Below are 27,886 nucleotides of genomic sequence, written 5' to 3'. Positions count from 1 at the left end.
CATGCAAAATCTTTGGGCTAGCAATAAGCTTGAAAAAGACCATCATGCACCTTGGCTCTTCAGAACCAGTTCCAGATATCACCTTAGATGGTGACAGTCTAGATGCCGCTGACTAATTTTGCTACCTTGGCTCTGTTACCAACAATGTGGATCCTGATGCTGAGCTTACTAGTAGAATCAGCAAAGCAGCCAGAAACTTCGGTATTGTTCCAGGCTCTGTCTGGCAAAAGAACAAATTGTCAACTAAAGTGAAAATCCATACTCAGACATGTGTTTTATCCACTCTTCAGTATGGCTCAAACATGGACAACTTGTGCCAAAATATCAAAAAAGACTAAACAGTTTTCATATCAGATGCTTGTGTAAGATTCTTTGAATAAGTTGGCAAGACAGGGTGACAAATGTGGAAGCGTTAAATCGTGCTGCTATGACATTCATGGGAATGTTGATTATTAAGGAGAGACTCAGGTGGCTTGGACATGTCAAGTGAATGCCGGATTACAGGATCCTGAGGAGCGTGCAGTACTCTGATGCTCGGGAAGGGTCTAGACAGAAAGGCAGACCGTTGCGCAGATTTCAAGGTGCTTGCAAAGCTGATTAGTATCATTTAGAATCTGCGAAGGGAGTGCAGAATACCACTCTGATTGGAGGAGTCAGCTTGTAGATGGAGCAAGGGATTGTGACGCGGATTGGATCAAGATTTGCGATGACCAGCGTCAGAGGAGGAAAGAATCTGCTGTTTGGATTCAGAGCATTGCTAATGCGTGGGTGTGCGCTGTGGACAGGACTGTTACTCATGCATTGGACTGATTAGCCATCAGATAACTCACTGGCGCATGCCCCATGCTCCGCAAAGAGCAATGGTGCCATTGATATACCCTCATCACTGTAGTATGCAAGAGTCTCAGACACTTGTGGATTTTATCCTTCCAACACCTCGGGGAGGAGGGAAATATCTTCACCTTAGACAGGACCTGAAGCACAAGGTAAATTAAGCAACTTGTCCAAGGTCACAAAGAAAATCTGTGTCTGAGGTAGGAATTGAACCCAGCTCTCATTCTAGTGCCCTATTCACATACGCCATACTTCCGTCTCCACGAGCTTTTCTGTGCAAACAGACAGAACTATATAGTGACGTGTTCATTAAAGGGAACTTTTTTTGCTTTTCATTTGTTTTACCTCCTGCCTTCAGTTTGCAAAGCTTCCTGTGGAAGATTATATAATGCATTACAGTAGGCAACTCAAACTGCTCCTTATATGGTACTTTAACTAGCCTACCACCCAAGAAACTATAAATCTCCTAGGTCTGAATCCAAACAAGGCCGTACCACACACGAGATGTATCTGTTCCAAGCATATGCTTCCACAGTTTGCTCTTCTAATGTTCAAATCAATCTCACTTGCCATACTGCTAAGCAATTAGTCTCCTGGGAAAGGAGCAGAGTTGTTGCGAGTTACCATGAGAAACAATGCAATAAAAATCAAGTTTTCCTGTAATTATGTACACACACATACCGCCCCTCCCCCAAACACCACACGTTCTGGTACATGAACATTTAAAATGAGAGCTGCAAGAAAGTTACTGCAGTGGTGTCACGAGCCTTTCAACAATTTGTTTCTGCTTGACATGGACAGTATTTTTAAAATAGCATGACAATGAATTGCTCAGAGAATGTGTATGGCAAATAAAACATTGAAAAATATTTACTTAGAAACCTCAGTCTATCCTAGAATTAACACCTATGAGACCATTAGGTTACTGGATGCTATGCATGCCAAAGAAACAGCTCTTCAGTGGAATCACCCAGGCTACGCTGTGAGCAAGGGGGGGGGGGGGATTCCCAACTTCGCACACGTACTCGCGTTAGCACAGCGAGAACTGGTGGGAGAACAAGCAGTAGTGTTGCGGCAGTGGCATGGCTTACCTGCCCTGAGTACATACCTGTGAGGTTCAGGCAGGTTTATACTTGGTCTTCCTGCTGCTGCCCGTGCTACTGCAGCTACACGGCTATTTAAGCTCATGCTAGCTCTCTGAGCTAGCACAGCTAGCTACATACAAGATGGCAATCACACCCCTAGCTCACAACGTAGATGTAGCCATAGTGCAATGCTTAGCCATCGGTTCTGCACGTTTTTCCAAAACACTAACGACAATGGACCCGATTCTCTGGTATCCAGTGGATGGATACAACTGGAGCGGCAGTCCCAAAGGTGCTGTTTGAAGCTCCCATATTATGGAACCGGTTCTACGCCAATCCTGGTGTAACAAATACCAGCCTTAGATAGCCTCAGTTACTTTGGATGGCTCTATGCTATGGGAGCAAGTATGGTAAACTGGAGTAACAGGAGTGCTCTGGCCACGCCCCCTCAATATTCCTATGCTGTGGGAGAGGGTGGCATAGGAGACCACGATGCTAGAGCTTCACGATTGGGACACTGGTGTAATCGTCACCTGGGTAGAGCCAGTGGCTTGATGGCACAAATGGGCCAGTAAGAGCAGCGTAAAGGGGCCAGAACGCAGAGAAGAATCTGACCCACAAAGTTTTTAGAAACCAGCACCCTCCCCCGCAGCATCTTAAACTTTATATTAGGTATGTTCAGACACATGCTGTTCGGTAAATACACGTGATTCAGAAGTGCATCAATTATTAAAATAATTCTCCCAGACTCATATGCCAAAGTTTATTTGCCAAGAGTTTGTATGGCCGAGTCATTCGCTCCTGAAAGCGGAGCTTATAATGAAAAAAGACAAATTTTAAAGTCATTCCTATTAGTTGCTGTTTGTACTGTGCACTTTAAAGTAATTGCACGCACAACTCTAAAGGGAAAGAGCCTAATATGCAAGATATAAAGGAGCACATTGCCACATTCCATAGGGAAGAAAAAAAAATCCATTACTGGCCAAGCCATGCATCTGAAACTGGAATTTGGCTGCAAGGGTAAAATTTTGCCCTCAGATGCTTGCACACGGCTCTAATTTCAATAGGAGCTGCCCGCACAGCGTGTTCTTAAAAAGCAAATTTGTTCCTAAACATGGAATTCAGTCCTGTAGGTACTGGAGTGGTACTACATGGAGAGCGCATGCATCTGTTAACCGCACAGTACGCTGAATCTGCAATGACTGAAAAATATTTTTTGTATCTAAAGCTCAACTTTCTAAATTCAAAAAAGAGTCACTTTTCATAGATCACCTCAAGGAGGTGATCGAGCACTGGGTAGGATGCAATCAGGTAATGGTATTAATATACATGTGTGAGAAAGCATTACCTGTATAGTATGCCTGGGATACCTCTTTCATTTGCTTACTGCTCCTGGAGGCTAGGATTTCTATCAGTGCCTTTTCGTTAGTTCCACTACCCTTAAACAAACAAACAAAAAAAAAAACCAAAACCAACCACATACAGTTGACAAGGAAAAAAAATACAGTTTTTATAGCGGTTGTTTGGGGATTAGTTTCAAGTGAACTGAAGCACAAATTATGAACATCACACATTGTAATACCCAAAATACTGTGATTTCAAATATCAAAATTCACGCAATTCACTTTAGCGAGGAAATAAAGTTTGTGAAAATATTTAACTACTGAATGAAAAGTTATTTGATCCTATCAAGAGATTATTAAACCTAATGAGCTGTTTCTCAAATCTGCAACTAAGGGAACGAGCCAGTGATAATAGACACCAGGTTCTGCTAGAATCCACATGCAGCTCTGAGAATGCAGGTCACTCCTACATTTCAACACATTTGACATTCTAATCTGAGGACTCAAGCACAGAGCAGACATGCCACATTAAGTGTTGTTTTAGTGACCTGAAATGGAAATAGGCAGCAGAACACCAAACTCATATCCCCACTTACAACAAAGACAGGAATTGAAAACAGTTTCCGGCAATGAATAGCTAATAAATTGTGGCATGGTTTCCCCTGCCTGCTTATAACTGAAGCACTACAAAAATGTTATAGCCCGCCAATATGACACCTAAAGAATGGATTAATTTTTCCATCACTCTGATATTTTGCATAACAAACTAAGGAGTAGAGACAATTTCAATTTGGTTTTAAAAAATTCCATTTTGACCAAAACAAAGATTTCAGTGAAAATTTGGTTTTGGTTACTTTTTGTTGTTTTCTCAATTTAACTTTTTTGAAATATTTTGAAAAAAAAGTCATTTCAGATGTGTGGAACCCTCACTTCCCCACCCCAATCATAAAAATATGTTAGTGTTTTTCTTCTCCCTACTGAAACTAAAATATTTTTTTCATTTGGAAAAAATGTAATGGAAAATTTTAAACAAAAAAAAATTTCATTTCCTTTGAAATTTTTTACAAAATATTTACCTTCTTTCTAAACGCTCTAAATCAAAAGTATGAAACATTTGCTTGCAGACTTACTTTCATGGATTTCTTAAGCTGTTTAGCATCAAACACAGCGGGTGGTGTTACAAGTGCAACTATAACACGCTCCAGATTGCCAGAGAGATCACTCTTCAAGTCATCTTTCAGGTCCTAAACAAACAGGCAAGACCCAGGGTGATTAGATTGCACTTTCACAGATCACATTATTTCCAGATGAAATGGCAAGTTTAGTTGCTGCTACTGGAACAATTCTACCCTGCTTCTCCTCAATCATTTCTACTTTCAGAAGCATCTTGCTCATGGCTGTGTTGCTTTTTGAGGTTTCCTTCCAAACAAAAGGAAAAAACAAAAACCACTAATATTATTTAGAAAGCTAATTCCACTCTTTCAAAATTAAGGCTAAATTAAGGTCAGCCCACTTTATGTCTTAAAAACAACCAAAAAAAACCCCACCCCAGAAATGTAGATATACTGATTCTCAAGAGAAAATGGAGGAGGCAGAGAATCAGATTCATGTTTTAGTTGGTCCGGGAAAAGGCAACTGCAGATGCTGGAAAAGGGACCTTTTAACTCCCAGCCTTAACTCATTTGTCATCTTCCCAAAAATAAATGGTAAGAGTTACTTTATTTCAGTGCCTAGTCCACACTGAAACAAGAGGGGCACTTGTTTGGCTCCTTGTTTAGCACATGCTTCATTGCTTAATGGTGCACTGAAAAGAGTTTGTATTGGTTAGTTTTTTCCTAATCAAAGCGTTCCTTCTTTATTCTCAGAGCTAGCTATAAATTCAAATGAGTTACTTAGATGTATTCATTTCTCATATCCTGCCTCATAATTAAGCAATATTAGGGTTTGTGCACATACAGATTAGTTTTGCATAATGAAGATGCTACAGGATATTTTTACTGTCAGCTATCCTCCCCAAGCTGTACCTTTCCTGAAGCTGCCCTGTACTCCTTAGCCATCAGCTGCCGCTGAGCATTTGATCTCTCAGTGAGGATGCTGATCAGTGTTTTCTCATCCGTCCCTGAAAGAAAAATCATTTTACTCAAGGTTGTTCAACTCCCAGTTTTTTTTACATAACCCAACAAAACTCCTAATGCACTGAAACTAAAACGAGTTATTCCAACTCGCTTGAATTCACTGGGAAAAGAAGCATATTATTCACTTTTATACTTCAGCAAGGAAGCATTTTAGTAACCAAGTTGTCCTCACTGATTTGTCAATTTGTTCTGAAACTAATCTCCATCCTGGGCGCTGGCTGAAAGCAAACAGAAAAGGAGAAGGCAAAAACCCCTTCAAATGGAGATGAGACCTAGCCAGAGATCTTAGTGTCAGGGACTTTCAGGGGGGGCAAAAGACCTATCTGGCTTCAAGATTAAAGTCGATAAGTTCATGGAGGAGATGGTATGATGGCACAACATGATTTTAGCACTTAATTGATCTTTAAATATTCATGGTAAATAGGGCCAATGGCCTGTGATGGGATGTTAGATGGGGTGGGACCTGACTAACTACAGAGAATTCTTTCCTGGGTGTCTGGCTGGTGAGTCTTGCCCACATGCTCAGGGTTTAGCTGATCGCCTTATTTGGGGTTGGGAAGGAATTTTCCTCCAGGGCAGATTGGCAGAGGCCTTGGGGGTTTTTCACCTTCCTCTGCAGTGTGGGACATGGGTTACTTGCTGGAGGATTCTCTGCACCTTGAAGTCTTTAAACCATGATTTGAGGACTTCAATAGCTCAGCTATAGGTGAGAGGTTTATTGCAGGAGTGGGTGGGTGAGATTCTGCGGCCTGCATTGTGCAGGAGGTCGGACTAGAGGATCATGATGGTCCTTCTGACCTTAATGTCTATGAGGTGGTTGAAGTAGTACCCCCTTATCAAAATGTGAACTTGCCCAGTCATCATAGTTACTGATTGCATGGAGGCATTACACCTTGAATACGGTGTGCAGCTCTGGCCACCCCATCTCAAAATAAATAAATAAATAAATAAATAAATAAAAGATGTATTAGAATAGGAAAAGGTACAGAGAAGGGCAGCAAAAATGATTAAGGGTACAGAACAGCTTCCATATGAGGAGAGAGATTAAAGAGACTAGGATGTCTCATCTGGGAAAAGAGACGACTAAGAGGGGATATCATAGATGTCTATAAACCCATGACTCCTGTGAAGAAAGTGAATAAGGAAATATTTACTACTTTATATAAGAACAACCAGGGTTCACCCAATGAAATTAATATTCAGTATGTTTAAAATAAACAGAAGGAAATGTTTCAGTGTCAACCTGTGGAACTCATTGCCAGGGGAGACTGTGAAGACTAACAGCATAACAGGGTTCAAAAAAGAATTAGGTAAGTTCATGGTGGATAGGTCCAACAATGGCTTTTAGCCAAGATGGTCAGGGATGCCAGAAGCTGGGAGTGGATGACGGAGAATGTATCACTTGATGATTACCTGTTCTGTTTGTTCCCTCTCAAGCACCTAGCATTGGCCACTGTCAAAAGACAGGGTACTGGGTTAGATGAACCACTGGTCTGATCCAGTATGTCTGTTTTTATGGCACACCAAATTCCAGCATTTCTGTGCAAAACCTGACACACAGAATACCATAACTGCTTTTCTGTAACAATATAGGAGCGAAACTTAGATACATATTTACCAATTCCTTTGATTGCCTTCCGAACAGTTTCAGCGTCCTTGGATGCATTGAAACCTGTGTAATCTCGAATGGTTCCTCTGCTTCCAACCTAGAGATCAAAACAACATTTTGAGATCTAACAGCAACAAAAATCCCCAAAGAGTTTTAGGTCTGAAGTTTGACGAACTGTTTTCAGTTGCTTCATTTTTTCACCATGGCAACAATAAACTAGTGTTTAAAATTTAACTGAGCTCAGCGCTGGGAGTGCAGATTTCCCACATTTTAATCACAGCTCTGATATCAACTCTCTCACTGGCCTTATGCAACCTTACCTCAGTTTCCCCATCCATAAAATGAGGAGATGGCTCCAGAGGTCCCCAGTTCAAAAAGCCTAACGCAAGCTGCGGCAGCTCAAAAAGCCCAGATGCTGTAGCTGGGGCCTGTAACATCTCATATCCTCTGGGGATATGATAACACATACTCACCAGTGGGTTATATATGCACAATGATTTATTAAACCATGGTGACGTGTTTTTTCAAACTTATTTCTGTAGCAAAAGACACTCATTTTTGGCAGATTCACCAGCAAGGTTGGTGCCAATATATCCCCTGTTCACAGGCTTTTTGAAGCATTCATCATCTTGATTAGTGATGCGGAGATTTGTTCCCCCCCATCCCCTCTTGCTTTTTTTATTATATTATTAATTATTATTATGATGATGCCAGGATAACCCTTTTTGTATTGAAGGAAAGCTCTAGCATTGACACAGGGGAAATGGCGATTGCACAGGCTTGAAATTCTAAATATTGAAATAACTTTCAGTGAGGCCTCTGGGCATGACTGGAATATAAATTTCAAACAAAAATAATCAGATTATAGCAAAGCAAGTTACTTTAATCTCAATCATAATTACATTGCTTTCCCCACAAAACACCAATGTGCCGGAGGGAAGATGATCATTTTTAAAGCAAGCAAAATTAGGTCTGGGTGGTAACAAGGATTGCATCGTGTTGCTGAATACAATTTATGGTTAAATAGATCTAATTCACAGTGGACACTAGCTACATTGATCAAAAGCCTGGATTTTTTTTTTTTAAACAAAGAGCTTCTACATTGTTAGAAAAAGGTACAAACACTGCTTTTTATAAGCCAAAATCCTCTTTCCCCACTACACCCAAATTGTGCAGAATATTATCGGCGAAAAATGTATCTGAAGTAAAAGGGTTATTGACTCATTGGTGGATGGTGCATTAGGGTAGTGGGTTAGCGGCTCACATAAAATGACCTAAATTCAATTGCTGGGGGATAAAAGGGAAAGTGAGTTTGATACTTTCATCTTACCTGGGATAGCCAAAGTTTTTCAAAGTGGAACCTGCTTTTGGATGTGTCAATTTCATGTCAATATTTTGACAGGGGCCAACCTGAAACACCATAGCCTTGATTTTCAGAAGTGATGATGAGCAACCACAAATCCAGCTGAATTATGGGAGCTGCAATAGTTCATCTAATGAGATTCGGGGCCTTGGTGTATCAAACTGGGCACCCCAAAAAATTGCACCACAGCAATCAGTGGCAACTTTCAAAGATTTGTTTGCACGTGTACACATCACTAACATACCACAACACAGTACGGTTAGCAGTCACTCCTCAAGAGAAGGCCAGGACGGAAACAGAAGGGGTTGCACAGGTCAGGACTCAAGTGAATCCACAGATGTTGGAAAGCTTCACCCCCCCGCCCCCACCCCACTTCTCATATTCTAGCTAGTTCCACTCAGTGCCTTAGCACAAATCTTTATATTAAAATAATTCCGTTAATAGCTTGGTTTAAGCCTCAACTCTGACCTGCTTTAAAGTTACTGAAACCTGATACAAAGGACTCTATGCACTTTAATGATCTTATTAAAGTTAAGAGCCACTGGCCACAGAAAGATTAAAAACCACATATTGAACAGAGACACGTTGTGAGCTTCTTTTGCAGTAGCAGTTATAGTTCTTATTTCCAAGGCTACACAGTGTCACAGTTCTGGGAAACTGCACCTGTATTTCCCCCTCATGGTCAGTAAGGGCACCTACTCGAGGTGTCGGGCTCATCGGCCCTCACCTTTCTTGGGCAGACACCTGTCTCTCTTCCTCCTGATCAGGGTTTTTGGAGGCAAGGAATTGTGCAGCCTGCACTGTGTTCCCTAACACGTCAGACTGCCTACACAGGCCTGCGCTTTATAGCCACTGAGGACAAAGCAAACAGCCTAATTGCCCACAGTTATAAGTTACCTCACAGCCCTTTCTCTGCAAGCAGATTTATTCTTAAGGTGAAAGCATTACAAAGAACACATGAAAACAAGCACTCTGGTAGATAATCAGTCCTTCAAACTGAATCAAATTCATAACTGCCTTAGCTCTGAACAAGCACACTTATGCATAAGTTAGCCTTTTCTTTATACACTTGGGGTCTTTGATCTTCAGAGACTTTGTATCAGTCAGACTGATTCTCTCCTCAGGGATAGCTTCAGAAGGTGGAGTCTGGAGGTGGGACTTTGCATTCATCTCCCCCCAGGTATTTCTTAGGAAACGTACAACTTTGTCCCAAAAGTTCCTTCTCATCTGGCACATTGTATGAAATAGTCTTCTACAGCTCGTAACACTTCCCAGGGTTTACACGGGCCACATCTCCCTCCTAGAGAGAGGGAGTTACACATTCCCACAACAATACATTAACTTTGCATTTAAAATACAGTGGACTCCAAAGCTATTTAAACTTAATTCAAGAAGATCTCCCAAAGATATTGCAAGAAATTGCCATATCTGTTACAGACCTCTCATGTCAATTACAAGGAGGTAAATGAAAAGTACTACACTGTCGATTTTAATTACCATTAGAAATACAAACCAAATGTATTTGCTAACTGGATGTTACAAACTCAATGAAAAATTTTAATTTTCAAGCTTTCAGGTGGGCATGGCAAACAATGACAAATAAAAATCCCACAAGATGTTGCTCCGCAAAGTTTTCACTCTGTTTTTACAGTGTATATTGTTACATATTGAGACAGTTTTACTTACCTTCAAATCATCTCTTTTCTCCACAGATTGACACTGTCCTGATTTCCTTCCTCCTGCCCCCCACTGAGTTGTATGGACAGTTTGATTTTGCTTTTCCTGAAGTGTTTAACATTGTTTTCATAGACACTTGATTTTGTCTTTACTAACTGAATAGAGTGTAATCACCACCCTGTATTAGGAAACTTTGCAAGCTGAACACTTTTGAAGTTGGCTCCCCCCGCCCCAAGTAAAACATTTTGGGGGGGGGGGGGTGTTATGATTAACCAAGTGCTGCTATACTTAAAGGATTGCTATATATAATTATAGAATTAAAGACAAAAAAGCATTAACGTTAGTTTAGATACAGATCTGAAGGTGAAACTTCCTCATGAAAGTAATAGCAGTAAGCTTCCCTGTATAGGCTGTTTGGCAACTCCTGGAGTATTGTTTAATACCAGGATATGGTGCAACATTATTGTACAACTACTGCCTTCATCACGGACTCCTTCGCTACACCTCGTTCCCACAAAAGTTAATAGCACTTCTTGGTGAACATATGTCAAACACAAGCAAGTTATTCCCCAGCTACTAATGTATATCTTGTGAATTATTGCCTGCTGACAAAAATACTGTCCACTGTGGCTACCTTAATGAAATACATAAACAGGGAAGATTTACTTTGAAACAGCAGTGGTAAGATTCAGTCTCAGACTCTGACACGGAATAACCTCTGGGTCCCAATAGGACACCCCATCATTGTTTTTGTAGTTCAATATGGGATAATCTGAACATGATCTTCCTTCCTAGAATATCCAATAAGGCAGTACACAGAGCTCCAGTGGTTAACAGTGAACTGTAGAGTCCCAGAGTGATTACTAATTTGTATAAAAAAGATTGAAATTAACACTAATTACTCAGATCACATTTTTTTTTATTAGAAGCAACATGACAAGTAGGGTAATTTACTATGTACTTAGCACCCAAACATATTTAGGGTATGCAAGGAGAAATTTATTAACTCTTGCAGCTCTGGAAACCTAGTTCTTCTCCTCAGCAACAGAACACTTAAAACCCTGGCAGCAGCACCAGCTCCCTCGCACTATTCCAACAGCGTTCCTCAACCCTGTCCCTGACCAAAAAGGACACACAGTTGGAGACAGAGAGCAGTCTCCCTGCCCACTCTACCCTAGGGGGTCTCCGCCGAGATTGTCAAGCATTGTGCATTTTCACTGGTAACCAGCCTGAGATTAGGCACATATTTTAACTACCTAAACCTGGTAATTGACATTATCTGATCCATGTTTTCAGAAAAGAAGGGCCAAATACTGTCTGATAGGTGACATTTGGTAACCTAGTCCACGAAACACTTCTTTGGATTTAAGTCTTAAAGATTTCTCAAGAGCTTGTAGCTAAAGAACTCATCCTTCTTAGACTGAAGAGCAGACTGCCTCCAGGGAGAGAGGCTTGGCACAGCCACTTGGCTGACCTGACCACTAAAGAGCAGGTAACGTTTTGGGGCAGAGGAACCTCAGACAAAAAGCGAAAAGATTTGGTCTAACTTTTAAAAAATGTTTGGTTAACTCCTAGCAGAAGGAAACTGAGGTGTTGCTCTCCTCTTCCCCCCGCCCCCATTCTCTCTTTATTGGGGGCAGGGGGGTGCAGCAGAGGGCGATTCAATAAAATTGAAATCCAAATATAACTAGCAGTCAGTTTAAACATAGAAAAATATTGCTAAGAAGTGACAGATTTAGTAGAGGTAAACTGAATGGGAGATAAAAGTAAGCGTACTAAAGCCACTGCACACAGTGGGCACAAAGGTCCAAATTCTCTCCCATGTAAGCTCACCAATTAATTTGGCCCAACATGTATACACATTGATTCACTAAGCAGGGAAACAGACATTTGTCAGCCATCTCCATTTCTGCCAGCATGTGTTTATGCTTTAAAGAAAGCATGGCCTTGTGTATAAAGACAACACTGGACTGGGATTCAGGTGGTCTGTTTTTAATTTCCATCTGCCCCAAGCTTCCTGTGAGGACCTGGCCAAGTCACTTAGCTCCACTGTGCTTCAATTCCCTCCATCAGCGTTTCCCAAACTGTGTTCCGCGGAACACTGGTGTTCTGCACGATGTGAATAGGTGTTCCGTGAAAGAATCTAGCATTTAATTTTGATTCTTGCACTTGATTTTTGTACTACTTTATACGCGCTTCCAGTTAGAAATTGTTCGTTCAAGTTATTTTAAATTTGTATTTTTGCTTTGTTTTATAAAATAAAATATATTTGAGCATAAATAACGCAATTTTTTATTTGCAAACCAAACGACTACAAAATATTATAAGTGTTCCATAATAGGCTAAAAAGTGTTCTGTGGCTAAAAAAGTTTGGGAAATGCTGCTCTACATCTGTAAAAATAGCAATACCAACACAGTCCCTCTCCCCCATTTTTTGGTGCTCTCTCACAATTGGTATGGAAGCTGGCAACTTTCCTCACCAGCCAGATGAATTATCAGCCACGCCCAGATTAGTCTTCAGCCTTTACTCCGGCCTCCATTTGTTGTCTAAACAATCAAGCTCACAAAACAAACAAAACTTCCAATGGGGGCCACAACTCCCAAAGCTTTCTACCAGGAGTTTCTTTCCTCCAGGGTCTATCACAGGAGACTGTCCCTTCCTGTAGTCCAGCTCCAGCTCCACACACACCCCTTCGAGGCAACACTTAGCCAGTTCAATTATGTTGACTAATTTAGACTGTAAAATCTGTGGCTGGGACTTTGTACAGAGCCTGGCATTATGGGCCCCTGGTCTCAGCTATAGTCTGTAGGCACTGTTATAATGCAACTAATAAAATGAAGAACTAGAAAATGTCAGCTAATGGCAGTCTGCTGAAAGAGCACTGGATTGAGGATATTTCAGTTGGTCCCACTGAAGGGTTACTGTAAAGCAGTGCGAGTGAAAAATCTTGGGAAGAAACTGGACAAGCTTTGAAAAAAAAAATGCACTGATCAGCTACATAAGACAGGAAATCCATAACCAGAATCCTATTTCATTTCCTTGCCCTACTTGTATTTAAGTTTTTTAAATGAGGAAACAGGGCTATATCCTTATGGGTGTGGAGAAAAAAAAGCAAACAGGCTATGACCTCAGTCTTTCAGGAATGTTGACTTAGTTACATCATTTAAAAAAAAAAAGTTACCTTGTCCTGATTCTGCACTCCTATCTGTTCCACTGTTCTGGACATGTCTGGGCTCAAAGCATTATTATTATTATTTTTGACAGAAATAATAAGTATACATGGCTAGCACTTTCCTGAGATTGTTCCCACCAACACTGCATTGCCAGTAGAGTGGTGCACTGTATATACAGTTATCCCGAAGACAAAGTCTCTGCTATTTTTGGCACACATTCACTTTATTCAGATAACCCTCTGCTTGTCCTGAGGAAGCGTAGTTGAATGCAGGTCGAAACTAAATCACGGGAAGTAACCAAAACGGCACTGTGACCTTGCATCCCATACCCAGGCATGACTTCCTTTGGCTTTGGTGGGACTTCTGCCTTGCATGTGGACTGCAGTGCTGAGCCAAGTTTCTCTTCCTTATCCCTTCCTGTCCCACAACAAAACAAAAACAAGAAAGCCATCTGCCTACAAGCAGATTAAGCATCCCAAATCAATCAGAATCTGGATATGAATACCTATGAATGATAATGGTAAAACCAGGATTTTAAAAAGCATTTAAGTGAGTTAGGAGCAGAAGTCCCATTGCAGGTGAATGGGGCTTCTGCTCCTAACTCATTTAGGGTAAGTCTTCAGTGCAATCAGAGGTGTGATTTCAGCATGTGTAGACATACCTGAGCTAGCTTAAATCTCTCGCTAGTTTGGGTTCCAACAGAAGTGAAGCCATAGCAGTGTCAACTGTGGCTCAAGTACAAGCCTGCCAGAGACGTGACTAGCTCATGCTGCTATTCGTAGCCTGACTGCAGTGTGGATGTACCTTTAGGTGCTTTAAGGTCTCCTCTACAGAGGACGATACTCATGGAAAATAAAAACCACCCAATTAAAACCAATTCAAAAGAGTTGCTGTATTACATTAAAGGTAAGGGTTGTAGGATCTCCTAAGATTTCACTAATTTTTTAGAAAATAAACTGTGATAATGTTTACCAGTATACTACGATGTCCCAGAAATTTAGACGTGAGAGAAAATGGTGATAAAATAAATTAAGTCCATTTTGTAATTCAATACCCATTTTTTAAAATTGTTTGCTCATTTACTTGGCAAGGTATCTCCCAGTTGTGTGTGAATTAGCAAAAAAGTCTACTCTTCACAGTGCCAGTGCATAGGTGGATTGCTGCACCCACATGGAGTCACTGAGTTCAGTGGGGGTGCAATGGTATCCATGTGCTATCAATTGCAGGGAGAGTGCCTAATCACGCAGAATAGATGTCCAGACTAGAGGAGGCATTGAGTGCAGTGCTTTTCACAGTGAGACAAGTTCAGGTTGAATTTGTCATTGAATTTCAAGAGTTCCAATTATTTTTGCTACCAAAATTTCTTGAGTTTTATATCTTTCACTAGTTTATCCAGGCCAAAAAAAAATCCAAACAAACATTCTTGTTTATTTCTAAAGTTTAATCACAAGCTACTGCTGTAGACTGTGAATGTGTCAGTCCAGCCTGCTACAGTAGTAAACCTTTTAAAAAAATCTCTCTAAATCATCCCACCTTCAGCATTTTGACAGCAGGTGGGAAAGTTACTCTACAACCAGCTACTATCTTTACAGCCTTGATAGTTATTTGGTCAATTTTCATGGCTGGCTAAGACATCCAGAGCTGGAAAACAGTCCTTTTTGGGGATTCTCGCATCTTCACCTAAAACACTGAGACTCAGGTCTGGTCTAACTACATTGCTCAAGGGTGTGAAAAATCCACAAAGTTATAAAAAAGTTATACCGACCTAACTGCCTGTTTAAAGTGTGCTATGTTGGCAGGAGCACTTCTCCATTGCTACTACCTCTCAGGGAGGTGGAGTAACTACACGCTCCTCTGTTGGTGTAGCAGTGCCTTCATTTAAGTGCTCCAGCTGGCCAATGCAGCATTTTAAGGGTAGACCTTCCCTCAGAGACAGGACACTGGACACCAGGCTGACCCAGTATGGCAATTCCTGTCTTCCAGTTTCATAAGCGTCTGATGTTCTACAAATCTCAACTTATTTTAATAAAGATAGGCTGAAAAACTGTAGCCAAGTATGGAATCTACAATCTGTTTTTTCCAGCAACTGGGGGGGGGGGGGGGGGAAATGGTGGTGGTATATGGTAAACCAGAAAGGTAACCACACTCATTAAGACAGTCACTAACCACCTGGGTTAGTGTGAATGGGACAGATGAAGCCACACCTTGAAAAGTGACTATTTTACAAGTAACCGACTCGTGCCTCAAATACCATTTCCTCACAGTTGAAGATTTGCCTAAGTTCTGATACAGCAAAACTGAGAATTTGTGGGGTATTGCAAAACTGTCAGAGTAAAACAAAATAGTTTTGAAACACTGAATTAGCACCACAGGCTAACAGATGTCAACTGAAGAGATCCAAGAGTACTTCATATTAGACAGCGTTAGGTCTTATGAAAAATACTAGGATCAAAGTATGACAGTAACATTTCCTTTCCTTCTCCAGCCAGAAAACCACCCCCATCTTTTAATGAATGCATGAAATAGGCCAAATCTCAAATATTCATACTTCAGATGAAATCATTTGAGGCCTCATGCTTTCCTTGCACAGTAGATACTCTACCACCCCCTAAATCAAACATTAGTCCTTTACATCTTAAGATCTTCCCCCCTCAGCAACCTTTTCCCTTATTTCATATGCACTATTCCCTTCATTCAAAGGTTATACTTATTATTTAGAAGGTCTCCATCCTAGTCAAGAAGGGTGTTTGAAAAGCAAATCAACGTGGTGATTTACAGCTGCAACAAAATATGCGTTCATGTTGTAAGAACCTGCTGTTGAAAGAAACAGCAACTCCACACTCTGTGCAAGATCGGGATCAGAGGCCTGCTAGTAAAAAGTCCCAGAAAAGGGTAGTTCCTGATTCAAGCTGAGAAGAGCAGAGAAAGGAGAACTGACCTGGCTGCAGCAGTGTTAAGAACTGGTGAGAGACAAGAGAGACGGAATAGAAAGTAGCTGAGGGTCACTGGGTTTAGAGAGTTAAGCAAGGAGGAGCTCTGAACCCAACCTGACCTAGACACATCTAAGGCTTCTAGCAGTCTATCCTTGAGATCTCACAGCTGTTTATCATCCCAGCTGGGCTAATAAACTACAACAGTTAGCATCCCTTCTCCAAAATAATATGCTTTCACATCACTTTCCAGTGAACAGGATGAAGTACAATGAGCTTCATTTAACCTATTTTGAACTGTGGGGAAAGCAATCAGGGGTCCTGGAAGAACTAACATCCTAGAAGATTTTGTTTTTAAAATGCCTTCCCCACACCACATAATCCCATGGATAAATGGTCAGAGGTGAAGTCCAGGGCAAGCACCACCAGTAACAGTGCAGTCTCCAAGATCACAACCACTCTTCCAGAAACCTCCACTTGAGTGGCTCAAACTCATTCCTTTCCATGCATTCCAAGCTACATTCTGAGTCACTGCACACCTGGGACTAGTTTATTAGGTCTGGCAATATCTCCCTCCTGGGAGGACTTTCTTCCTCAAAAGAAAATTTGAATGGTGCCAGACTGATTTCCCTACAGCTGGATGGCCTCTCTTTATCCACAGAACAGGTACAGCATGCACAGCAGTAATATGAGCTTCCCTGCCCCCCCGCCCATGCACTGCTAACTTGCCTCAACCCTGTCTTGGTGAGACCATCTCTGTGGGCCAGAGAACAGATTCGTTTCCATAATTATTCAACCTAAAGCCCACTTTTGGCAGCTGTAGCCCCTCAGCGTCCCTTATCCCACCAATCCTTTCCTGGCAACTGTCTCCTTTTGTTCCAGGACACATGAAGTTGTATAGGTACTCAACAAATCATTCATCAATGCAATGTTTTGACACTACCTTATTACAGAGCAAAATACAATGGACATATAAAACTACTCATACTCAAAAGTTCAAAAAGAACTTGACTATTTGTAGGATAAATGGTCATCAGAAATGCAGCAGGGTGCAATACTTCATATGCTACAGGGAGCATCAGTCCATATGCTGGGTTATGAGAAGAACAAATAAATGATCAGTCTGAAAACAGATGGACAGGGAATGGGGATTTGGCTTAGTTTCATGAGAGAAAGGACTACGGGGGGTGGGGGGAGGCGGAAGGGTCATAGACAAGAAAGAGGGTCTAAAGACAGACATGAAGTCAGTTAGGTGCAGAGGGACTGAAAGGCTGCATCAGATGACAAGGGTAGACAAAAGGATCTACTGGCTGCTATGAAGAGACATGAAGATGGAAGTCAATTTTTACTCCACAAACAAAATACCAGTTTAACAATCTTTGGCCTCTGCAGAGTGCTAATGAGGCTTCCACGTGCAATGCGAATACCTATGTTGGAACTGGACTGCCACCTCTTTGCACAGGCCAAACTGCTGTCAAATAACTACATTTCATTACTTTCCCAAAGGTCAAGCTGTTTGAATCTGTATTTTGGTTTGGACCATCTCTCTATTAATGCTCTAGTCTAGTTATGCAATACTGAGCTAGCAGTGAATGGTTATGAGATATTAAGTCCTCTTCAGAGCTGAAGTATCTCAAAGTTAGGCAATGCTACCTCATGACCCCTGTAGGCAGGGTCATCAAATTACATAAAGCTTCAGGAAGAGAGTTTGCTTGGAATAGCCAAAATTTATGTTTTTATCAAGAGCCTACAAAAACAAAAGCGGTATAATTAGAGGAGGAATTGACAAAGTTGATTCATACCCAGAGCCTGAAGAGCTCCAGAAAAAGATCCTGCTCCTTTGGTGCTGGAAGCATTGTGTAACTACCCCTAATAAATAACATCTTAAGAAGACAGGCATGATCGGTCTTGTTTTAAGAACTCTTATCATATAACAACCCTTTTAAGCCATAACTTAACACTCTCCTTGTTAGTTTTCTGTTTAGAGGATTTACTTCATCTTCACTGCAGTGTGTAATTACTTCTTTCAAATTGTCGTTGCAGAGAGTGATATCAACCAGGTTTACTTCAATTTCTATTTAGTTCTGAATAAGTGGTTAAGCACTTCTCATCCTCATTGCAGACATATTTAGAAATACTTTCCCTTAACTCAAAGGACTATCGAGTTTCTCCACCCAGCTTTCTGGCTGAAAATTTTCCTAGCTTGAAATCCACATCGAACATGCTTTTCTTTCCTGTATTGCTTTGTGTACCATTGTTTGTAGCCTTCTTCTGTGTCAATATTTACTGAAGGAGGAGTTGCTTGTTCTCTTCCCAGGACATCTTGTTCACTGGAAACACACCTCCAGCTAGTCTCACAGATTCCAAGGCCAGAAGGGACTGTTGTGATCATCTAGTCTGACCTCCTGTATAACACAGGCCACAGAATTGCCTTAGGAATTATTTGAGAGCAGATCTTTCAGAAAAACCATCAAATTGTGATTTAAAAATGGTCAGTGATGAAGAATCCACCACATCCCATGGTAATCATTGTAACAATTTAATTACCCTCAGTTAATTTATGGCTTATTTCCAATCTGATTTGGTCTTGCCTCAAGTTCCAACCATTGGACTAGTATGGCAATTATAAAATATGCTCTTCTAACACTGGCATTCATGAGACAGCTTTCAAACATAAATGGATTCGCTTATTCTACAGCAATCTTTCAGTACAGATGTGTCATTTTTGTAACCAGTTTATGAATTTATGTCTGTCTGGAGTAGGGAAACCTGCAGGGATCAGAGTTCAGGTCTTTACAGTGAAGAGGACTGTAGAAGAATCTATATAAAACAGAACTCTCTAGTCTCCAAGCAGGGTTTTGTTGCATTAGGTCAGTAATGTGAATCTACCCACTGGGGCACTGTCCCACTTTGAAACATTAATACAAAGCAAAATGTTCTGTCTCAATTCTATATGCCATTAATTCAATGACATAGCTCTTCCACCTCTGAGATGAAATCGCCCCTGTGGGAGTAGTTGCTCTCATGCTCAAGCCAGTAAAAATGCCTGAACACAACAGCCTCCACACATCACTGAATCCAGGTGGTCCAACTAAGGACTCAGGGCCCATCAGAACCTGGGAAGATGAGGAAGGTTATGTGCATCTTTTAAAACTGGAGCAGGGTTGTTCCAGGACAGAATAGCAACCCAGCTGGTTCCTGTCAAGGCTAATCAGAAAGTTTCAGGTACCTGGCCTGGGGTAGATCAAGCTAAGTATTGTACGAGGTGAAAGTGTATAGTGTATGAAGTTTATAGAAATGGAGATACCTTTCCATTGTTCTTGTATTCAAAGCACATGAGAAAGTAAGACTTGCTTAAGTTCACGAGCGGTCAATGGAAGACTCAGGAACAGAACCTCATTCCCAGTAGTCTGCGCCAAACAACTCCCAGGCAGACTTCCTTTCCTGAGCTTCCTCGGCATTTATTTTACACATCCATAAAGGCACAGACTGATACTTCTGTAAGGTAAACAGGGAATTCTTTCACCTCACAGCTATTTCTCGAGGGTGCTGGGTGTCATAGATCCGGAAACAAATCAAAGAGGTGAAGTGTGCATCTAGGCCAGGATTTTCAAAAATGGGGGTCCTAAATTAGGCTCCTAAATCCATATTTAGGTGCCTAGAACAACTGGCCTGTTTTTCAAAAGCAGCAAATATCCAGAAGCTCTAACTGACCTTCTAGTGATCATTAGAAGCGACAAACATCTGTGTGTTTGAAAAAGTTTGATCTTGTTTCTTTTCCACAGGGATACTCTTTGTGGGAGGTTTGCCTCACTTTTAGGGAGAAAAAACTTCTGGAAAGTCCTGTGATTTTTATCTTTAATAATTTTTTTTAAACTCACCCAAACTGATGCCATGATTTGATTGTTTCACTGAAAACCTGAAAAACAAATCAGATACTAATAGAATACATTGTGCTAATTTATATTTACTGATAATAAAAAACAAAGTTATCAACTTTCCAATGTTTAAAAACCAACACAGCAGATTTTTTTTTTTAAGGAACCTTTTACTGAGAGCGAAGGTAAAAGTTTATAAAGATTAAAATAAATAAACTACATTCTCTCACTCTCAGGAAACTATAAAGCTCTGCTGAGTCTTGGATCAGACTTTATTTGTGTTCTGACAGCATACACAGTACAGAGTTTTTGAGTCTGAAGACAGAACCTTACATGGATTTTTCCATTTGGCAGACACATTGTTTAAACATACTCACTCAGCTCAATGTTTTGTTTAAAAGAAATCCTCCCGCCTTCCTTGACATTATAAAAACAAAAAATCTGGAAAAAAATGTCTTAACAGTTGGCAGACTCTCCTTTCTCCCTCCCCCTCTTATCAGATCTGGTTTGTGTGCTTGTCCACCACCTTCTACCTTGACTGGGATAGCCAGATTTATTAACTGACTTCACCTCCTCCTGCAAACGGAGTTTTCTTTGCTGAATTAGACTCAAAGTTGCTTAACTGTAGGATGAAATAAGGGTGATCTGAATCAGTGGTCTGCTAAAGCTTTCTACTAAAATTAAAGATCCAGGCTAGCTAATGGGTAATACTGAAAACAGTTCAGTTAGTCTCCCTTCCTACGCCACAATCAACACGAAATTACAAGGGGGGGTAGTCTGAATCAAAACAGTCTAACCTCCATTGGCAGGAACACTTTATGATGAAAGGATGTGGACTATTTTTTGAAAAAAATTACAAGTCTTGGGCCCTTTTCCCCCTTACAGCTCTACCTTTCTGAACAGCTCTACCTTTCTGAACAGCCCCATCGATTACAATGGCACTTCTTACAGGAGAATTACTCATGAGTAAAGATTGCAGGACTCTGTCCTAAGTTAACTGGTTCCTCACTCTGATAGGAGTTTTGAATTTGTTCATTGGTTTATTTATATTGCTTCAGATACACATGACTAATGCTGAAACACAACCATTTCTTTCACCACCCTTATTTCATCCTACAGTAAAATTCCATTCACACACAGGAAAGCATAACAACCTTTTCATCTTTTCTTTGGGCCTTTCTAGGTTCCTCCAAGATTCTGCATCACCCCAAGAAGAAGTTTGAGATTTTTAGGACTTAATTTTGTAGTTTAAAGATATGAAGTTGAAGTTTCTTCAAAATAAGTCTGGTCTCTATTTAGTAAAAAGACTTCATATTTTTATTTTGTATTGTTATCCAAGCCAGTAGATTCTAGCCTTATGCATCTACTGGCTGGAATCCTTGGACCCTTTTGGTCATAAGAACAGCCATACTGGGTCAGACCAAAGGTCCATCTAGCCCAGCATCCGGTCTTCTGACAGTGGCCAATGCCTGGTGCCCCAGAGGGAATGAACAGAACAGGTAACCGTCAACTGATCCATCCCTTGTCACACATTTGTCTACTTATCTGTACTATCAAGCATCAGAAAACCAAATGACAAATGCTATCAGTTAAATTCAGTGAATCCTGCATGAAGGATCACCTCCCCTACGTAAAAACCTGTTTTAAGCAATTTCTTTAAAGGAGCACCGTCAGGCAGCTTGTCCCCTCACTGTAGGTTTTATTTTAAAAATTGGATTAAAAAATAAGATCCAATGTTACTACAAATGTGGTCAGGAAGTGTTTCTCTTTCAGCGTTTGAAAGTCCCACACACCAAGGCTGTAGGAACTACCCCTGAAAATGAAACTGAGTAGTCCAGTGGCTCCAAAACTACCTGTGGGTTTGGGGCCTAAACTTATAGAACACTTGTTGGTAATCTATGGACAACTGGTTGATCAAAAAGCAACAGCTGTTCCTCCTTGTTTCCATCTCCCTAATCATATTTTAAAAAAGCTACAATACATATTAAAACACTCCCTTAATATTGTTCCATGTACATAATTGCCGAGTTGCCCTTCACTTGCCAGTGGGAAGGTACGTGGCCCAACAAGGGAAGATGTTAAAATATTTGAGAACCCGGGAAGGCGATCCAAGAGAGGGTTAAGGACACTCGTGCACAGCCACCTGGTGAATAATTAGGTTTAATTTAGGCAGGGGTGTGGCTTGGCTTGCCAACGAACACTTCCGAAGTTCAGGGGGGCTCATCTCTCCGCTCTTGGGTGGGCAGTGACTGCCAGCTGCCCCCGATTTCACTCTTACCCGCTGGCGCAAGCGGACTGGGGCGGGAAAGGGGCAGAGACCCAGACGCTCCCCCCAGCGGCGGGGGAATGCGCCACACGCAGCGGGAACCGAGCGACGGGGCCCGGGGGCAGCTCTGCGGGGAAAGCGCAGCCGCTGCCCCGGTCTTCGGCAGCGCCTGACACAGCGGGGAAGCCCAGCGGCCCCTGGGGAAGCACGAGGCGGTCTCAGTTCCCCCCCCCCCCCAGACACGTACCTGGAAAGTCCCCACTCGCGGCGAGAGCAGCGGCGGACGGCGCTCGGAGCAGCAGGCAGAGGAGCGGGCGCCGCCCAGACCCGCCCCCGCCGCAGGCTCCTCCTGCCTTGCAAGGGTCTCATTGGAAAACCCTCCCCGCTCCTCCACCCCATCGCAGCAGCAGTTCCCTTTCCTTCCTCCCCGGGCTGCTGCCTTCCAGCCTTCTCCACTCTTAGGGCACCTGACCTCTCCTTCTTGCGGTCCCTGGGCCGGGGGGGCGAAGCTGAACTTAAATATATTTTTACCCTTTCCGACAAAATCGAACACAGATGTGTTGAAGTGAGTCATTTCCTCCCGCCCCCCTTCTTAGATGGCCGAAGGCCAAGGCAGATGTCATAAATATAAAGGGAAGGGTAAACCCCTTTGAAATCCCTCCTGGTCAGGGGAAAGCTCCTCTCACCTGTAAAGGGTTAAGAAGCTAAAGGTAACCTCGCTGGCACCTGACCAAAGTGACCAATGAGGAGACAAGATACTTTCAAAAGCTGGGAGGAGGGAGAGAAACAAAGGGTCTGCGTGTCTGTCTATATGCTGGTCTTTGTCGGGGATAGACCAGGAATGGAGTCTTAGAACTTTTAGTAAGTAATCTAGCTAGGTATGTGTTAGATTATGATTTCTTTAAATGGCTGAGAAAAGGATTGTGCTGAATAGAATAACTATTTCTGTCTGTGTATCTTTTTTGTAACTTAAGGTTTTGCCTAGAGGGGTTCTCTATGTTTTTGAATCTAATTACCCTGTAAGATATCTACCATCCTGATTTTACAGGGGAGATTTCTTTATTTCTATTTACTTCTATTTTTATTAAAAGTCTTCTTGTAAGAAAACTGAATGCTTTTTCATTGTTCTCAGATCCAAGGGTTTGGGTCTGTGGTCACTTATGCAAATTGGTGAGGCTTTTTATCCAACATTTCCCAGGAAAGGGGGGGTGCAAGTGTTGGGAGGATTGTTCATTGTTCTTAAGATCCAAGGGTCTGGGTCTGTAGTCACCTAGGCAAATTGGTGAGGCTTTTTACCAAACCTTGCCCAGGAAGTGGGGTGCAAGGTTTTGGGAAGTATTTTGGGGGGAAAGACGCGTCCAAACAGCTCTTCCCCAGTAACCAGTATTAGTTTGGTGGTGGTAGCGGCCAATCCAAGGACAAAGGGTGGAATATTTTGTACCTTGGGGAAGTTTTGACCTAAGCTGGTAAAGATAAGCTTAGGAGGTTTTTCATGCAGGTCCCCACATCTGTACCCTAGAGTTCAGATCGGGGGAGGAACCTTGACAGCAGATTTTCTCTCTCTTCTGCATTTGTGACTAGAACGGCTGTGAGAACACCACAGCTGGGCTGGCGACAAACTGATTGAAAGGCGGGGGTGGGGGGGTGCTTGCTCTGTGGAGGTTCATGGTGTGATCACTCAGAAAGAAAGTACAGAGGGGAATGGTGGGTGCCTGGGCTGGCTAAGAAGTCTGTTGTCACCATGGCCAGTCACAGTCCACTGTGTGAAGCAAGCACCATTTGTAGATAGGAAGGCGGGGTGAGCGGGGGACGTGTGGCAGAATATTCTGCATCTTTAAAGCTTCGGTTTTGGGAGTGGCATGTCCCAGCTACTTCAGAAAGGTGCAGTGGTGGCAGGAATATGTCACCCAGGGTGTCTTGAGAAGTATTTTGTCATTTATACATTCCCAAATCTTTTACTTAGTCAAATTCAGAGGCAATCCCACCATTTGGGGTTGGGGTCTCTCCTATAGAAATTGTATTTTTAAAAAACTGTACTTTTAAAGCCATGACTATATAGCTTATAAAAATTAATTTGTTCTGGGGAACTTTCTAAAATTGTAAACTTACACTGAATATTTTAAAAACGTGTGTGCCTTTGAATTAAAAAATGGCAATAAGGGACTGTGAATTAAAGGAACCAACTCCAGTTGGGAGCCCAGAGGAAAATATTCTGGACAGGCACCAATGGGGTTTAGTGAGGGCTGGGACAGAGACAAGGCCCCTAGTGTGGAATCAGATGCCAGCAAGACTTTATTTATCCATGGGCCCTTCCATGGACGCATCTGTGGTTACTAGGAACGGTTTGTCAAGGTCTGGGGCCCTTAGTACAGGGTCAGACATGAGTGTCTCTTTAAGCTGGTTAAAGGCCTTCTGACACTCTTTGGTCCCCTGAACGGCATTTGGCTGTTTCTTTTTGGTTAGGTCTGTCAGTGAAGTGGCGATTTGGCTGTATTGTGTTACAAATCGTCTGTAATAACCGGCCAAGCCAAAGAAGGATTGAACCTGTTTCTTTGACTTTGGGACAGACCACTTTTGGATAGTATCCACTTTGGCCTGTAGGGGGTTGATAGTTCCTTGACCCACCTGGTGTCCAAGGTAAGTCACTCGGTTTAGGCCTATTTGACACTTCTTAGCCTTAACAGTTAGTCCTGCCTCCCTTATGCGCTCGAAGACTTTTTGTAGATGTTCCAGGTGTTCTGCCCAGGAATCCGAAAATATGGCCATATCGTCAAGGTAGGCGACTGCATGTTCTCCTAATCCCGCTAGGAGACCATCTACAAGTCTTTGAAAGGTGGCGGGTGCATTCCGCAACCCGAAAGGGAGTACATTAAATTCATACAGCCTGACATGGGTGGTGAAGGCTGACCTTTCCTTGGCGGATTCATCTAGCAGTACCTGCTAGTACCCCTTGGTTAAGTCCAAGGTAGAGATGAACTGGTCCCATCCCAGTTTCTCTAATAGTTCATCTGTGTGTGGCATTGGATAGTTGTCTGGGCGAGTTACAGCATTTAGCTTACGGTAGTCCACGCAAAAACGTATCTCCCCATCTGGTTTGGGAACTAGAACCACTGGAGATGCCCATGCACTTCCAGAGGGGCGGATTACACCCATCTGTAACATAATCTGGATCTCCTGTTCTATAGCAGTTTTAGCTTGAGGAGACACCGGTAAGGTCGGACTTTAATTGGGCGAGCATTACCTGTCTCAATGGAGTGGTATGCCCGTTCAGTCAGTCCTAGGGTGGCTGAGAACGTCGGCGCGTAGCTATTGCACAGCTCCTTGATCTGCTGTCGCTGCATATGCCCAACGGTCATGGAGAGGTTCACCTCTTCAACGCCAGCAGCACTTTTCCCTTCGTAGTGGACACCTTCAGGCCACTGAGTGTCATCTCCTCCCTGGGCTGTAAACTGATAAACCTTTAATTCTCTGGAATAAAAGGGCTTTAGAGAATTAATATGGTACACCTTAGGCTTCCGGTTGGAGGTGGGGAATGCTATGAGATAATTAACAGCTCCCAGGTGTTCCTGGACCATGAATGGCCCTTCCCACGATGCTTCCATCTTATGGGCCTGGAGCGCCTTTAAGACATGACCTGGTCCCCTACTTTGAAGGAACGCTCTCTGGCATGTTTATCATACCAGGCTTTTTGCTCTTTTTGAGCATCCTGTAGGTTTTCTTTAGCAAGGGCTAGAGAGGTTTGGAGGGTGTTTTGTAGGTTGGTTACAAAGTCCAGAATGTTAGTTCCTGGAGAAGGTGTAAATCCCTCCCATTGCTGCTTCACCAACTGTAATGGCCCCTTAACATTGCGGCCATATACAAGTTCAAATGGTGAAAACCCTAAACTGGGAGGTGGTACAGCTCTGTAGGCAAAAAGCAACTGCTGCAACACTAGGTCCCAATCATTGGAGTATTCATTTACGAATTTACGTATCATGGCCCCCAAAGTTCCATTAAACTTCTCCACCATGCCATTTGTTTGGTGGTGGTAAGGAGTGGCAACCAAGTGATTTACCCCATGAGCTTCCCAAAGGCTTTCCATAGTTCCTGCCAGGAAATTAGTTCCTGCATCTGTGAGGATGTCGGAGGGCCAAGCTACCCTGGAAAAAATGTCTGCTAGTGCCTGGCACACACTTTTAGCCCTGGTGTTGCTTAGAGCTACTGCTTCCGGCCATCGGGTGGCAAAATCCATGAAAGTCAGTATGTACTGCTTTCCTCTGGGTGCCTTTTTTGGAAAAGGACCCAGATTATCCACAGCTACTTGCTGAAATGGAACCTCAATGATGGGGAGTGGCTGGAGAGGGGCTTTGACTTGGTCTTGGGGTTTTCCCACTCTTTGACATACCTCATAAGACCAGACATAGGTAGAAACATCCTTGCCCATTCCCTCCCAGTGGAATGACCTCCCCAAACGGTCTTTGGTCCTGTTCACCCCAGCATGGCCACTAGGATGATCGTGGGCTAAGCTCAAGAGCTTTACCCCGGTACTTAGTTGGAACTACCAACTGTCTCTGAGGGTGCCAGTCTTCCTGGTGTCCACCAGAAAGAGTTTCCTTGTATAAAAGTCCTCTTTCCACAACAAACCTGGATCGATTAGAGGAGCTGAGAGGCAGTGGGTTGCTCCGTGCTGCCGTCCAAGCTCTTTGGAGGCTTTCGTCTGCTTCCTGTTCAGTCTGGAACTGTTCCCTTGATGCTGGAGACATCAGTTCCTCATTGGATTGTGGACCTATGCTTGGTCCCTCTGGAAGCGATGTAGGGGATGGGGCTCTTTCCATTGACTGAACCGCTCTTCGCTGGTGCACTATGTTGGGGTTCAGGCTCTGGCTGAGCCTCTTGTGTAGGGTTATCAGCTGCTGCCGGTTCAGGTTCGGTGGGGCCCTCTGGTGTTGGTCTGGGTCTCTGGGACTGGATCCACTACTGTTGTTGCAGACATTGGCCCGGGGTCCGAATCCATCACCACTGACTGGGTCCTGGTAGAAGTTTCCGGAACAGAGCTAGGCATGACTGCTTGTTTAGCCTGGCTGCAGGTGACTATTCCCACCCTCTTGGCTAGCTTCACATGATTGGCCAAGTCTTCCCCCAACAGCATGGGGATGGGATAATCATCATAGACTGCAAAAGTCCACGTTCCTAACCAGCCCTTGTACTGGACAGGCAACTTGGCTGTAGGCAAATTGAAAGAGTTGGACTTGAAGGGTTGAATTGTCACTTGGATCGCTGGGTCAATTAAATTGGGGTCCACTAAGGAAGCATGGATAGCCGACACTTGTGCTCTAGTGTCCCTCCACACGGTGACCTTCTTCCCGCCCACACTCACAGTTTCTCTCTGCTCTGAGGGTATCTGGGAGGTATCTGGGCCTGAGGACCTCTGGTGTGATTCCGGTGCAATGAACTGTAATCTGTTGGGGTTCTTGGGGCAGTTGGCCTTTACATGCCCCGGCTCGTTACATTTAAAACATCGTCCAGCTGACGGGTCACTGGGGGCGAGGTGGGTTGCTGGAGAACAGTGTGGCGGGATGATAAGGTGGCTGGAGGTTTCCTTGGGGGATAGTT

General features: G+C 42.8%; 1 protein-coding gene across 2 annotated transcripts in view; it reads right to left on the bottom strand.

The window, feature by feature from the left end:
- ANXA3 (annexin A3) overlaps positions 1–22,638 on the bottom strand; it is a 34,357-nt gene extending 11,719 nt beyond the window's left edge. The window contains exons 1-6 of one of the 2 annotated variants that reach the window (XM_048847288.2): positions 22,542–22,638; positions 20,032–20,069; positions 7,016–7,103; positions 5,287–5,381; positions 4,393–4,506; positions 3,268–3,358 (exon numbers count right to left, since the gene is read on the bottom strand). In XM_048847288.2, coding sequence (XP_048703245.2) covers positions 3,268–3,358; positions 4,393–4,506; positions 5,287–5,381; positions 7,016–7,103; positions 20,032–20,046 — 403 coding nt within the window. In that variant the 5' untranslated portion in view covers positions 20,047–20,069; positions 22,542–22,638. Of the gene's footprint in view, positions 1–3,267; positions 3,359–4,392; positions 4,507–5,286; positions 5,382–7,015; positions 7,104–18,402; positions 18,427–20,031; positions 20,070–22,541 lie in introns of those variants that run through there. The other variant, XM_048847289.2, reaches the window with a different exon arrangement.
- Between the last annotated feature and the right edge of the window lie 5,248 nt (positions 22,639–27,886).

Source organism: Caretta caretta, chromosome 4 (genome assembly GCF_965140235.1).
Source record: "Caretta caretta isolate rCarCar2 chromosome 4, rCarCar1.hap1, whole genome shotgun sequence".
Taxonomy (NCBI): domain Eukaryota; kingdom Metazoa; phylum Chordata; order Testudines; family Cheloniidae; genus Caretta; species Caretta caretta.
The sequence above is the reverse complement of the archived record's forward strand: the minus strand, read 5'-3'. Positions and strand labels throughout refer to the sequence as shown.